This window comes from Accipiter gentilis, chromosome 7 (assembly GCF_929443795.1).
Source record: "Accipiter gentilis chromosome 7, bAccGen1.1, whole genome shotgun sequence".
Lineage (NCBI taxonomy): Eukaryota > Metazoa > Chordata > Aves > Accipitriformes > Accipitridae > Astur > Astur gentilis.
The window spans coordinates 30,659,179-30,674,502 of record NC_064886.1 but is presented as its reverse complement, the minus strand read 5'-3'; the positions used below and the strand labels follow the sequence as shown (position 1 = coordinate 30,674,502).

General features: G+C 45.3%; 1 protein-coding gene across 1 annotated transcript; it reads right to left on the bottom strand.

Moving 5' to 3' along the window:
• Positions 1 to 106: 106 nt before the first annotated feature.
• Positions 107 to 3,225, bottom strand: POP4 (POP4 homolog, ribonuclease P/MRP subunit). Its single transcript, XM_049806679.1, has 7 exons — positions 3,172 to 3,225; positions 3,045 to 3,097; positions 2,455 to 2,678; positions 1,700 to 1,777; positions 1,421 to 1,482; positions 972 to 1,073; positions 107 to 464 (listed from the first exon to the last, which is right to left on the bottom strand). Exons 1-7 carry the CDS (start codon positions 3,176 to 3,178, stop codon positions 328 to 330), a joined length of 663 nt encoding a protein of 220 aa, XP_049662636.1. The 5' UTR covers positions 3,179 to 3,225; the 3' UTR covers positions 107 to 327.
• Between the last annotated feature and the right edge of the window lie 12,099 nt (positions 3,226 to 15,324).

Genomic DNA, 15,324 nt, shown 5'->3' with positions numbered 1-15,324 from the left:
ATAAAGCCCAATTTATACAGAAGGCACCAATAACACTTATCACAGTTACAAGACATAATTTTCATTGCGCAAATTTATGATTATAAATTGAAACAGAAGTCAGGTAATCAATACCAATCATGTAAGTTTAATAAAAGCCAGAATGTTATATACAAATAACAAAACAGATACTTTAAAGACAACAGGTACTAGTCATTCTTCAGTAAGAAGAAATGCTTTAGAAGTATTTCACATAGCTATTCTATTTCCAATCTGCCAGAAAACCTGGTATTTAAACTGAAGGAAAACAGCAGACATTTCTATTAATATTTACGAATTTCTATGAAATCATAGGTCAATAGTTCCTTTCAACTTGAATTTTTTTGCAGATCGCTCACTTGCTCTAAGCTGGAACTTGCTTCCATAGATGTAGGAAATGAATCCGTCAATCTCCAAGCTAAATACATTGTTAAGTTTGGGAACAACTGAAAATGCAAAAGGAAATAAATTAACAAATGTGGACTAATGTAAATAAATCCCTGTTATGAAAATATACTGACATACCCAGGGGACATTAGTCACATGTAGACTTGAGGTTTGCCACATGTCAAGGTTTTTATGCTTTAGCATGAGAAGAAAAATAATAATTCTAGTTTAAAATTTAGAGGATTTGGTTAAAGTTGGTCCTCTTTCAGGAGCATGCACTAAGTGTTGCAGAGAACATCCAATGTGAATCAGGTGAATAAGCCTTGTGCATAATCACGTTGGGTTCATTGGAAATGATTATTTTTTTTTAATTGCTCATTTCTAATGAAATACTTTTTGGTAAGATACTGGGCTGATATGTGGTCAGTAAAGACGCTGACTTCTGCCACTCTATGCAAAGAACTGAAAGCACTGATATAAAACAAGGTACTCGAGGTGTAAGATGAATAATGTGTTTAAGAAGTTTCTGATTATTTGTGAAAAGCATTCAAAAAATTCTTACATACCTTTTAATTTGTCCTCTTTAGTGATAATTTTGAAGACGTGTTTAAATTCCTGTAGAATGATTCCTGTTATCCCAACGTAAGAGGGGCACTTCGATTTTGTGACTGAAGGAACAGAAGTATGTATTAGAAAAATTCAGACGCAGGCAGTTTATTTGCTCTCTTCTACCGTTGCCTCATGATTTTAAAAACTGGTTTGCAATATTCTGAAGTAATGCAATTACAGTAATCACTGGTGAAACTTGCAGTTAATCTTTGCAACTAACAACGTGACTTTCAAGAGTAGTTGAAAAGTCATTTGCATTGGCAAGTAGAGAAAGAATCCATCAACATATGATCTCAGCTGTGTGATTCTAGAGTTGATGCTGAAAGGAATTTAAAAATAAGTACCTGAAATATAGGAGTGTCTACTTAACTTCAGATAACTTTGAAAAAGAAAACAAACAGAATACCTGTAACAATAGCTCCATGGAGATCAGCTTTTAGCAGTTTGCCCTGAATCACGTGTGGTTGCCTTGAAGAAGAGGGTGGGATCAGAGAAGAGGGAAAGAAAATTATATGGAAAGTTAGGTTTACAAAATTTGACCATGATTTCAATAGTCACGGTCACAGCTTACAGAAATAGTATGTATCTTTATCAAGTAACTATGATGTTTCAAGCAGTAACTCGGTAAACCTGGAAATATCTACTAAATCAAAAACCACAGTAATTTTAAAATATCTCAACTTACACATCTGGTTTAAGACCATGACATAGGTCTCTGATATACTGTTTCCAGAGTTCATGCAGTGGTAGAAAAATGGCATATCTGCAGTAAAAAGACAAAAAGTATTATACAAGAACTTAATTATCAAAAAATCTATTGGTTGATTACTGGGGTAATCCATATTTACAACAGAGTTAAGACTAACACTTAAGTTTTGTAATCTGCTCTTGTAACTTAACCTGTGAGGTAGCCCACTCCATACAACAGGTTTACTTTATTTAAAAAAAAAAAAAAAAAAAAAAAAGCGGCACAAAGTATGGTCCTCTCTATTGACCCCAAACGTTGATGTGTTTTAGAGGATTGGGCCACATCTAAGACTGAAGAGATTTCTACTCTTTTATCTCCCCACTTACTTCATGCCTGCAACAGCAGGGGCTTTGTTCAGCATGCATTAGTTCGAGGAACCTGATGCAGAATTTTGACCCTCTGGTCACAGGCAGTCTAACTTTAAAAACTGAAGTCAGAGGTGGTTGTATTTCAGTTTGATTTATTGTTATATTTAGGTATACAAAAGCAAAGAGAAGCAGTACCAAACACAAATGAATTTTCCAACTACACAGACAAGTGAACTCTTTTCTCATGGTGAAATGCCACAAGCGGAGTCTCAGACAGACTTCACATACGGAAGGGTTAGTGTCCACGTGTACGTGCTGCTGCTTTTACATACTTTTGATGTACTTCCCGCTTTTACTACAGAGGAAAAATATTTAAGATCTTACCTTTGCTGTTCGGGTTCAATTTCAAAGAGGCGCATTTCTCGCCTCTGCTTGGCAGTGAAGCCTTTTGTTTTCTTCTTCTTCTGCTTTGTCTTTTTTTTGGAATAATGCTCGAGAACTACAGCTTTCCGAGTTAATATATCCTGGATAGCTTCATCTTTCATTTTTGGCATACTGCGCTTCAGGAAGGCATTTACAAACGCTTTGGCCTCTTCTGATCCCTGAGGCTAAAGACATTTTAACAGACACTTTAAAATGCTAGATTTTAATTAAATTACGAACTTACTGCTGACTAGCGGTTCTATCAAGTCGACAGAACCACCCGCGGGACGGCCGATCAACTCCTGGAAGGCGTTCACACGCTGAAGCCCCGGGCGTGCAACGGCCTGGGCTCTTCTCACCGCGGGCGAGGAAAGGACCCTTTTCGCGTTTCGTTCGGAACGGCCAAAGCCACCGGAGGCGCTGCGGGGAAAGGGGCGAGACCGCCGGGGCGGCGGGCCCCGCTCCTCCGGCCGGCCGGCCGACCCCCCCCCCCCCTCCCCCCGCCGCCGGCGGTCCTCCCGCGCCGGGGCCCCTCGGGCGGCCGCCGGTACCTGGAGGCGCAGCTCCCCCGTCTCCTCCGGCGGCAGGCGGCGGTACAGCGACCCTGCAAGGCAGAGCGGGGCAGGGCGTCAGCCGGGGCCGCCGCGGCGCCGGCCCCGCTGGCCCACCGGCCCTCACCCTCCATCGCGGCGGCGGCCGCCGGCGCAGGCGGTGACGAAGGCCGGGGCGACCCGCGCCTGCGCAGGCGGCCGGGTCTGGGCGGCGGGTTTAAGCGTTGGTGCGCGGCCGCTGCGCCTCGTTAAGCGGAGTGCCTTCGTGGGGAGGGAGCTCCAGCGAACGAACAACCAGCGGCGCTCTCCCTGTCGTTGTGAGGGGGCCAGCAGTACCTCAGGGCCGCTCCCGCGGTGCCGAAAGCTGGCAGGGCCCCGCGGGGGCGCCGAAGCCAGGCGCGGGCCTGTGAGGGTGGTGCCGCCGTGGCCTCTCCAGGCCTGGGGAACGGGGCGGCCTCCGGACCCGGGCTGAGGTCAGGCTGAGGGGGACCCACGCGAAACTCGCTTTCACGCGTATCCAGCGCGCCAGCCATGGCTCCCCTCGTGAGCTGCGTGGGCAGCTGTCGGCGGGGCAGGAGGCCGCGGGCGGGGGGGAGCCAGCCCTCTCCCTCTGGCCTTGCCTGACGAAGTCACCGAGGGACAAAAAAGGCTCGTCGGGCCCTTTTCGGCAAACGGGAGCCAAAAAAGGGGGGACAGCTGTTGGGTTCTGCTCGCTAAAAAGCTTTTATAAAGAGTGCGTTACTACTCGGCATATCGAAAGAAATACCGGCTTGTTACGATCTCCCCCGCTGCTGGTTAGGGCAGTAAATCCTAGCCTTAACCTCAAATTCCAGAGGCTGTGCTGGTGGAGGTAACCAAGATCCTCGCGCGTCCCAGGACGAGGAGCCTCCCTGCATACACCAGCGTTTCTGAGTTACTGCCCAGCGTGGCTGGCGCTGGGGTCCCAAAGAGCTCGGTGTCCCTTATAAATCACAACTGTGCTGGACTCCGATTTAGAGGGAAGCCATCTCTAAGATCAAAATCCAAAGAAAAAAACGTAAAACAGGGAAGTGGCGTTGCTTATCGCAACCGTGAGGTTCTACAAAGTGGGAAGCTGTGGCCAAGGTAGATTGTTAGATTAGCCATTTAGATTAAGCTAGATCGGGACCATTTAATAATTTTAATTTCTGTTAGGTGTCTGAACAATCATGTTAACTTTTATTACGCAAGTCATGGGTTTATTTCAGCAGAGACCAGGATGCAAAATTAACATAATTTCTAGCCAGAGTCAAAGAAACAGTCTTGCAAAATGAAACCTGGCTATTATTTATCTCTTTTATACTAACAAATTCTCTGACTTTGGAGAGTAAGTTGAGCACCAGATATTTCAGTTACTATCATGGGGAAATTTCTTTTTAAAAAAGTCTTGTCAATCATACCTTCTGTAACACAGGCCGCCTCATTTTCTCTAGTCATCTACTGCTTCAGTATGATCACGTACACTTGGAGTAGACAAGTCTGTTGTTCGAGTATTGATTTGTTAGCATCCTTCCCATAGTAACAGCATTGCTTTAGAGTCTGAACGCTTGTTGTGACGGGCAGCCTGGATACGTCAACTTTCAGTTCTCCCTCATCCTGCGGTTGATCCCACCAGAGATGCTGGGACATCCGTTTCCACCTTTCCATCCTGCAGCCCCCTCGCATTCCACCTCTTGTTGTCTCATTTTTTCTGCAGATCTCTCCCACCCAGGATTTAAAAATGCAGTGGTGCAGCCAGCCACTGCCTGAGCTTCCCCAGGCCGTGGGCAGGCGCAGGCCCTCCCCTCTGCCCCTTGCCAAAGTTCTTCCCATCGCCCTTCGCATGGTAGGAAGGAGGGGTTTTTTCCTAGTCCCAGCCTGTTCTTCAAGGCCTCTCCAGCCATAGCCCTTGCTGCCATTGCAGGTACCTGGCTCTTGCATGCTCCTGTTCAGCTGATCCCAGTAACTAACAATGTGTCAAATGCTACCATACCGTGCCTGTAATTGCGCACCCAGCAACATGAGGTCTTTGTTTAAAAATCTGTCCCTGTGTTTCTAGAAATCAAGGTCAAAAAAATGAGGAAGGTGCTGCTCGCCATGGGGTTTACCCCCTCTGATATGTTGTTGCCCCGTTCCTCCTGGGATAGGACAAAGTCCCGCTCACTGTATAACACAGAGGTACCTTGAAACCAGAGCAGCCAATTCCTTTCCTTGCCAGTCTAGGCCCAACTCGTGCTGCCCTCTGCTCAGACATGATGGTTCTCCAAATACAGAAGAGATTTATATTCCTGTCACGGGGCGATATTGGCTTAGCAGATAATTAAGCACTGCGTGGTAAAGGATACTTAGGGAGCAAGTTACTGAGGTGGGGTATAGGAAACAATGATTTTGTTGAGTGCTGCTGTGGAGCACAAAGGCACTAAAGTGATCCCTAACAGGGAATGAAATCATAGATCTCTCTGTGTGTAAAGAAGAAAGGGCCGGTATCTGCAGGGTATTAAGCATGACCACCAGTTGGTTTGTATCGCAGACCTCCTGGCGGTTAAGTACGTTGCCACAGCAAGCGGATCTCTTGGTTTTACAAAGCGTGGCCTCCTTGAGTTGTCATTGCTACTAAGAAAAGATCAATTTTCATGAATGGAGTACCAGTATAAGCGCTATGGGTCTTTAGGGCCATATGAGTGCTCCTTCACTGGATTTATGCTGCAATTCCTAGGGCACTTCAGGGATTAATAGTCAAATCAGCGTTGGCGGCGCTGGTGTTGTAAATCCAATGATCCAGGCTAAACTGGTGCCTGGGGAAGCCAGTCTCTTTCAACAGCTCTACATCTTCATTTCCCGATTTATCTTCAGATATAACGTCTGAGGGAGTGAGATCAGCGTGTTAGTGTGTGTCCCAGCAAGAAAGCTTCACGTCAGGAGTCGAGACTCCCATCAAATAAACATGAAAAAGAATAGGCAAAGAAACTGAGAAACCAGAGAAGAGGCAAAGACAGTGTGTAAATAAGAAAGAGAAGGCTCAGAGAAATGAGCAAAGGTGGGTAAAATGTGAATATAAAATGAAGTGGAAATATGCAAAGAAAATAATTTTAATGCATGTTCCCGAATGTGCAGCATCACCTGCTCCGCCTTTCTTAGTGTCTTAGACTTTTGAAGCTTTTTACTTCCAGTAAATCACTTTGGAACAACTTTATAGTGATATAAATCCCTAGTATATATTATTAATACCTAGTTATAGGTGCCAACATTGGCATTTCATATTCTATTAAATCTACGTATGGCTTTATTTATTGCTCTCTAAAAATAATAATAATTAAAAAGACCCTATGCAAAAACACAACATTGAAGCAATCTAACTGTGTGCACTAGGGGGCTGTATTGTACCTGTAGGTACTGTTGAATTACGGTGATGGGGGAAAAAAAACGTGTGCAGGCCAGGCTAGGTAACAGCAGTGTCCTGGGGAAAGTTAAGTGAATGTGAGAGCAATTATAGAAAGAGCTTTATATTGACAGTCACAGAAAGCTAAAACTTGAGATGCAGAGTGACCAAAGATAGTAATTAAAGATACTTGTGTGACACAAGAACAGAAGATAAGTGTTGTTTTTTCTTTTAAAAAGGATAAGTACGTGAAGTTAACTGATGTGTGTAAAAAGTGACTGGGCTGTAATCACCGTTACACTTTTGCTGACTGATACAAGAAATAAATACCATAGTTCTCTAGGAGGACTGTCTCGGGAAGCATTTGAGCTCTCAAGATCAATATAGTTTATTCCTCTTGGCCAAATTGTATTAGCAGCTGAATTTGGTCCCTAGGGACGTCCGTACTGGTGAAAATAATTTTCATTTAAAACCCTCTGATGTGATTTTTCTCTATCCAAGTATCAAGCTGCTAATACAATTTCCACCCCCTTTCCCACAGTTGCGCTGAAGCAGCGAGCAGCCAGCCTGCGTAAGCCCTGCCCGCGTCTCGCCGCCCCTGCGCGGCTGCCTTCTGCCAACATCTCCTTTCGGCCTGCCAGGGAGCTCCATGCCAGTGTTTTTAGGGCACCTTGGCTGACCGTACCCCATGTACCCGGCTTCCTCCTAGTTCTGGCTGTGCGGTACCTTTCCGCAGATTTGGTACTTGTGGTTCCCTGGAAAAAACGGTCCAGGAAAGGGCCATGTCTGGGGGGGTGGCGGTGGGCGGGCAGGGTGAGAATTGCTGTTCAGCCAGGTGGGTGGGTAGAATATTTGATATTAGCAGCCTGAGTTTTCATTTCACGTCAGTATAGGTTTGCTAGAGGAAAGTTTAAGTTTTGTGTGTGGAAGCCCAAACTCTTGCATTATGGGTTTGGTTGACCGATTTTAGACGGCTGTGGTTGGTTAATGAGCATCATCTTTTGATGTACCCTGTGTCCCTCAAATGTTTCTTTTCCATATATTTTTCTGTAAATTCTTCTGCTTTATCAGCTCGTCTTTAACTCACAGATTAGGATGAGATGTGTGTATTTGTCGTGTCCCGTCCCCCCCCCCCCCCCCCCCCCGGCTGATCAGCTGGAAGGAATAGTTTAAGGTTCATTGTTTCCTTACAGTCCTGGCTCCTTGTCATCTCAAATTGCAGCTACTGCCTCTGGGTAAATAAGAAAGACTGGCTTTTCTGTGTGCAAAGAAAACAAGAAAGCATTTGGAAACATAATCCAAATATATCTCGGTGGCACAGTGTCCTGGTTTCAGCTGGGATAGAGTTAACTGTCTTCCTAGTAGCTGGTACAGTGCTATGTTTGGAGTTCAGTATGCAAAGAATGTTGATAACACACACTGATGTTTTCGGTTGTTGCTTAGTGTTGTTTAGACTATAGTCAAGGATTTTTCAGCTTCTCATGCCCAGCCAGTGAGAAAGCTGGAGGGGCACAAGAAGCTGGTACAGGACACAGCCAGGGCACCTGACCCAAAGTGGCCAAAGGGGTATTCCATACCATGGGACATCATGCCCAGTATATAAACTGGGGGGAGTGGGGGTGGGGGATTGCTGCTCAGGGACTAACTGGGGGTCAATTGGCGGGTGGTGAGCAATTGCATTGTGCATCATTTGTACGTTCCAATCCTTTTATTATTACTGTTGTCATTTTATTAGTGTTATCATTATCATTATTAGTCTCTTCTTTTCTGTTCTATTAAACCGTTCTTATCTCAACCCACGAGTTTTACTTCTTTTTCCCGATTTTCTCCCCTATCCCACTGGGTGGGGGGGAGTGAGTGAGCGGCTGCGTGGTGCTTCGTTGCCGGCTGGGCTTAAACCACGACACACAGAAATCAGAAGGCAAGTAATAATCCCAGAATGTTTTCGGAAAATTCCCGTAAGTTAAAAGCTGAGTTTTAAGTGAAAAGGAAGAAACAAGCAGGGTTTTTCGGAAGGCTGGGGGCCTTGTCAGTGCGGCTGCTCTCACTAGAGGGCAGCCCGAGACCGGGGGTCGGCTGCCGCCCCCCCCCCCCCCCCCCCCCCCCAGCCCCGCCGCGGGCTCCCGGCTCTTGCGTACCGCCCGCTATGAAGTCTCGGCGCTTATTTCTACGTGTGGTTGTAATTCAACTAACCGCTTCAGGTCCAAGTTTAACAATTGCTTCCTCTCTTGGAAGAAATTTGTCTGTTTGCAGCTTTTTTTAGCATACAGGACTGCAGTTCTCCCATACGCAAACCTCTTCCGCATCACACTAAAATTATCAGTGGAAAGAGGATTTTGAAGGAATTCAATTTCACCACAAGTTGAGGCCACTTTTTTAAACACCAATATATTCCTGTATCAAAATAAGAAGCCATATCCTTCTTAAATATTAAAAATATGAGTGACCCTAGAATACCTGGGGATAGCTACTGTAAACTAGAACTACTTGGCCTTGCCTCGCAGAGCAACGCTGAAATGGCAACACTTGCTCCCCAAAACAGTAATGAGGAGTCAGTAAACTGAGGCTTTGGCAGCTGACATTTGGTTTCCCTGCGTGCTGAGATCACGTATGATCCAAACACACATCAGGATGACAGACACCACTGCTGCTCCTGAACAGCTTGTATTTACTAATTAATACCAGCGTTCTGCATTCATGTATTATTCCATGACAGTCTGTCTTACAGTCATTACTTTTGCCATGCTTTGAGTCTCATTTAGATCTTGCTGAATATTTTATCTTAAAACATAATTAACATTGGCTTATATGTGATAGGGATGTATGATGCAAAGTGCGTATTAAAAATGATAAATTATGAAGTAATAATAGTCATTGGAGTTATAGCAGATTGAATAGTTTAATGTACTTAATTTGGTTTTGGTTAAATACATTAACATAACTCATTAAAATTAAAAAATAATACAAATAGAAAGGGTTTACGTTCAAAAATCAATTCTGTTGGATTTTCATTGAAAAAATATGAAATTGAAAAATTGAAAATTGCTTTCTGGAAAAGAGTTGTCAAATTCTGCAAGCCTGTGTGATATGGTTTAGTTGTCTGGACTTGGCACGTTACCCATGGTAAGTAAGTTTTGGCCAAAAATATGTTACTGCGTACTGCATGTTACTATTTGCAATAGAGTGCAATGGAAAAATGATACCTCGAAGAGCTCTGTGCTGCAGTACTGTGGCTGCTGTGGTATTTGTGCATCCCTGTCGGCCAGGGTGCTTCCTCTGGCCACCTCCAAACCTCCTGGCACTGCCAGGCCACCCACAGGCTCAAGGACTGCACGTAGCGAGCTCCTAAACATAAAGAAGAGTTGTGCATCTGCTGTGGGTAACTCAGCCTCAGGGCTCTGGAGCGAGACGAAGCAGTTTTTACTAGGACTAAGGTGACGGGAAGGAAGAAGCGCTTTTCGCACAAGGCTTATGTTAAAATAATCTATGCTTCACCGAAGCATCTCCTGCTGCGTTTTCCAGAAAGTGCTTAAGCGCTAACTGCTCGGGTCAGAGTCTGGGGAGAGGGCACCCTCCAGCTCGGGGGCCTCTCGCTGGGAGCACCGGGGGCTGCTCCTGCCACCCCGGCCCAGGAGGGAGCAGGAGGCTCCCGCCGTGCAGGGCAGGGTCTGCAGCACAGCCGCCTCCTGCACAGCTCAGTGCCAGCAGGTGCTTCGTGCCAAACAGCCAGCGTGCCTGGAGTTAGGAACTGGGATGAAATCCCAAGAAGGTTGAAAAGGTTCATTAATTAAACAGATACAAATTTCTCATTTTTCCTCTGTAATGAGGCGTCTTTCTCAAAGGCATCGCTATCAGCAAGGCCCTGTTCCTGCCAGACTCTTTCGAAGCAACACACTTAGGCTGTCAGGAGTGAATGGTTCTTTTTAATAAAACGAATCAGCTTGCGCACCTCCAAAGAGATGCACTGCTGAGTTCACACCCGTGAAGGCCTCGCCTGCCAAGGCGCCACACAGCTTCAGGTCCTGCTGGTTTGAACGTCTGAGTTGGCGTGTTGACAGACAAGAGTCCTGCCGAGGGCACGTGTACGTCTCCACGAATTCAGGTAGTGCGACCCAGAGAAAAACAAGTGCAAACTATTTGTCTGTTGAAACTGGGCTGAATGAGCCCCGTTGCCACAGTCAACTCCTGTACTAGTAGCGAGTGTCCTGAGCTGCTGCCCGAGGCAATAAGAGATAATAGCTGTGGTGGTGCGTAGTCACGAAGGTGGGTTACTTACAACCCATCACGCTGGCTGTGACTATGTCGGTAACGCATGTAGGCAGCGGGGTTTTTTTTTTTAATAATGTTCCTTGTATCTACATTAGCTTTTTATCAACCAGTTATAGAGGCGTCAGTGACAATGTAAAGTGTGGCCCAACCCAGCAAGAGGAGTTCAGGCAGCTCCCTCTCACTGGACTGCAGCTGAGGACACTGAGCCACGTGCTCAGGAGTCTCTCAGCGTTTCCAGTTGAAGTTTTCAAACACGGGAGGATGAAAAGTAGTCACAGCACCTGAAGGTTTTGACTCCCACTGCAGGCAAGTTTTTATGAGCAGTGGTCAATGTGGTCAGCTGCTTGCGCAGAGCTAGCGGTGACACTTCTACCTCCCTATACGTAATCTGATTTCTTCTGGACTGCAGGCGTGTAGTGGGGCAGTGAGGGGATTAATGCTGCTGGATTGCTTTGATAATTGAAAAAAAAAAAAAAAAAAAAAAAAGGCCATCCAAAGTCAACCAAAAAACCCCCTGTTTGAGGTCAGTGCTCTAGTAAGTGCTTTTTAAAGAAACAATAACCTGGTGCAATAGAAAATATTTTCTCTCTCTTCAGTAGAAATCTGATAAACCACAGAGGCAGGCAGGTGTCCAAGGAGATAAAAGTAATAAATGCGGCTGCAGTTCCGGAGTGAGCTAGCCTGTCAGGCTAGTAATTAAATGAAAAGCCCTCTCAGGAAATGCTGGAACCTAATAGATATACATGGAGATGCCAATTCATTTGCCTCAGCAATGTATGTTAATTTTAGCATGAGATTAACTTATACATTTTGCAGTGGGACAAAATGGTGTGGGTGGGAGGGGGAGAGCTTTCATCCTGCCAGTGATTATTTCGGGTGGTAGAGATTATTAAGCACCTTATACTTCTTAAAACCAGAACAGTGGGTGAAAATGGGAAAGAGAAAATGTTTAATCTAAACAGAATTAACTAATCACAGACTTCTAACTGACCCCAACCACGGCTGCAGACAGCTGCCAGGGGATCTTTTGCTTTGCCACAGCTCAGTAAGTACAGAGCCCTACTTAGCAAGTAGCTTGAGCTTGTGTCACCCTGCGTTGGCGTGGTTTAAAAGGATTTCTAAGAGTTACGCGAGTGTGAAATTAAGAGTGCTGCAGTGGTGGATCGCACCTACAGGAAGAACAGCAGTTATCCAAGAGTACGGTAAGCTCAAGGATGGCGCACAGAGGTGTGGCGAAGGACTGGCTTCTATGTAAAAGTGCACTGGTAATCACTAAGAGAAATGGCATGTGCCATCTGGGCTCTGGGCAATGAGTAAGTCTCTGCTCAGGACCCCGCCAGCTTTAGCGATGTGGCACTTACCATTGACAGAGCGGCCCAGTTCCTTCTGGTTTGTGGTTGTCTTGTTCTGGAAGAAAACTAATTCTGAGGCCAGACAGACATCGAAGTGGAGGAGTTGTTTGCCTGATGCGCAAGGCAGTGAGGCGACTGTGACCCCGCTTTGTGCACGGGCAGCGTGTGTGTTACGGTCCCTTCTCAGGGTCATTTTTGACCCTTGTGTCCAGTTTCAATCCTATTTGTCACAGCTGTCAAGCTCTCGTAACATCCCTACAGCTCTCATGCGCACAGCTGCCTGCATTAGAGGACAGATATGCCTTTAACATTACACGCTCTGCCCCGTGATGCACCTGGAGTTGCTGGGACTTGCTGGTGTTGTGTGCCACCGCACAGGCCCTCCGCTGCTGGCAGCGTGAGGTTCTGCTGGGTGCACGGTGCTTGTAGAAATGAGGCCCCAATTTACACTTCCAAGTGTGTGTTAAGGGCATGGCTATAGGTACTTCAGCTCTGAAACACACACTGCAGCATATCAGGCTTCTTTAAAAAGTCTTCTGATCTGTAAAACTACCAGCATGGAGGCAGCAGAAGCAAAACAGATTTTATTTTCTTCTGCCTTAGAGGAGGAATACTCATTTGCCCTTCAGGGTGATTACAGCCCATTTACCAACACTTCTTTTTGAATTTCAGACCTATGTTTTGGAACAGTCACAAGCAAGAAGTGTGGGTTTTGTTTTTTGGTTTTTTTTGGTTTGGTTTTTTGTTTTTTTTTTTTTTTCTTTTTTTTTTTTTTTCCCAGAGCCTGGAGCAGTCAGCACAAAGGTAAAGTTTATTTAAGAGTAGTTCCAGCTGAATTCATATTGTGAAATGACAGGTCCATTTAAAGCAAAATAGAAATGGTGGCAGGTTAGGGTCAGGTAAGGAAGATAATGACATACTGCAAAGTGCATCCAACAACTGTCTTAAAATTTTTAAGTTTTTATAGGAAGTTTTTCTTTTCTTTGTATAATTATGCAAAAGAATAGAACTAAAAAAAACCAACACCAAACGTAAGAGATGCTGAAAGCAAGCTCGAGGCTTGCTCAGGGATTGCAAGTGGAGACACTATAAATGGTGTCTCAAATGCTGACTGATTCCAGAGCTACAGGCTCTGTCCTTCCTGCCTGGACCAGGATGGACGTCTGTGACCTTCCTGCCTGCGCATGCCCCCCCAGGGGATGTCCTCCCCGTGTGGCTGGCCAGGGCAGGACCTTGCGGGGGTGTGATCCCCACGAGGGCTGGCCCTGACTGCACGCTCCTTGCTTTGCAGCCATTGCCCTGATCCCACAGAAGTCAGTCCCTTTTGTTCCAGACTGTAGCTGTCAAAAGGCACGTTTTTTCATGACAAAGAGGGTTGCTACCACCTTTTCTTAATAGTACTTTAGTTTGCTCTTGCTACAGAGACTGGCTGCTAAGTCTCCTCCCAGGCACTTGCTGTAGCGTCCTTCTGCCCCTGCTCCGAGGGCTCCCTGTTAAGCATTACTGTAACACTGGGAAGTGAGCTAGAAACAAACCTGGGAATATTTTGTAAGTCCTACCTGTATCTTGCCTGTAAGAGCTGTGGGAGACGTGGAAGAGTCAGGAATGGTGGCATCGTTACAGGAGGGGCTGCTGTGCCAGGGCCCGTCTTAATGAAGGCCTCCCTATCACCCGAGGAGTTACCTATGGCCCTCTGAGATTACCGAAGGGAATTCCAGAGACTTAAGAGACTTTGGGGCATGCCTTAGTGTAGCTCTGTCTTGATGCTACTGAATCCTACTGAGCCCTTTCATAACCCTGGCATTTAAACAGAGATTGTGTTTATAGTCATCCTCTTCTTACAAGTTAAAACAACTGAAAAAGAAATAATCGTTTCCCACATTGTCTTGCATGTAAAACTACCAAGCTCCACAGTTGCCCCCATTTTCACTGCTCACACAGACATACGAGGTCAGTTCTGGGGGTGGAAAACAGGGATGTTCAAGTTGCCAGTGAAGACACGTTACCTGCAGATTGCAGCTCAAATTCTGTTCTGGCTTGGTAGCACCAAGAAATTTTCCTACTTTGAACAGAGGTGAAGAACGAACAAACCAGTTGAAGCCCTTGTTCTCCCTGCGCATCGGAGGAAGTGTTTCCACAGGCTGGCTTTGAGCGCACCTTCAAACACAGTACAGCACTTGCTGCAGCTCTGCTCCAAGGTCCTGGTGCTGCCAAGAGCTGTGAGTTTAAAACTAACTGAGCCTCCCACATGGCAACATGATTTACTAACCACTAAGATATTGGGTCAGCCTTGTAAATCATTTTAATTATTTCACTAAACAGGTTGTGGAAATAGATCAATAGAAAATATGGCATTTAGGCTTACAATGCTGTGCATTCATTATGGGAAAGAAATTATATTAACTGATTTAGGAGCTAATAATAACTGAAAATAACAATTTAATGGAAGCTTTCCAATCCTGCGCTTTGTAAGCAGGATACAGCTATACACAGTCTACACATTTTAATCTCAGTCAAGTATACATAGCAATTTTTTGACTCTCAGAAATGTCAGTCAAGTACAACTAACTTGCAGCCTTTCAGCATCCCACAAATTACATTATAATAAAACAAAACCAAAGATTTTTACATACTGGCAGGGTCACACGAACCAGGGACATGAAAAATAAGAAAATATATTGCAATATAACAAAGTAGAGGTGCTGCACAGCAGGGGCTATTTTGCACTTGCAATTTCTGTTTCCATGAGACCGTGGTTTGTGCTGCTGGGCTTGAAGGGCACTTCTCTCCCCACAATGTTGGGGATTTGTCTTAAACATCTGAATACTAAATGCATGCTATATACACGAAATATATATAAAGAAAGAGGGAGGAAAACAAACCAGAAAAACCCCTAATCTCTACTGTGCAGCAAAAGCCAGGTGTCATCACTCAGTAGCTGGGGTCAGCATTGCTCTACTACAATTATTTTACCTTAGCTAAACTAAATTTGGTATGCTGTGTCCTGGTTTCTTAATGCATGAATGATAGTCACCTGTGCTGTTAAAATACTCTCTCCTGAAATAAGCTGTACATTGCAACTATTTAATGCCTTATTGGCCATCGAGTAACTACACTAAACCAAGCAGGCACGAGTGTGGGCAGAATTTAAGCTGCAATCAGATAGTGCACCTATGCTGCTTGCTCATTTGAAAGCCTGCAGCCTACTGATAGGCAGTTGTCACATCAGCTATCTCCACTCTGGTTTGCAGGCAGTGTTAAGCTTTTGTTTAAGCCCTCAGGC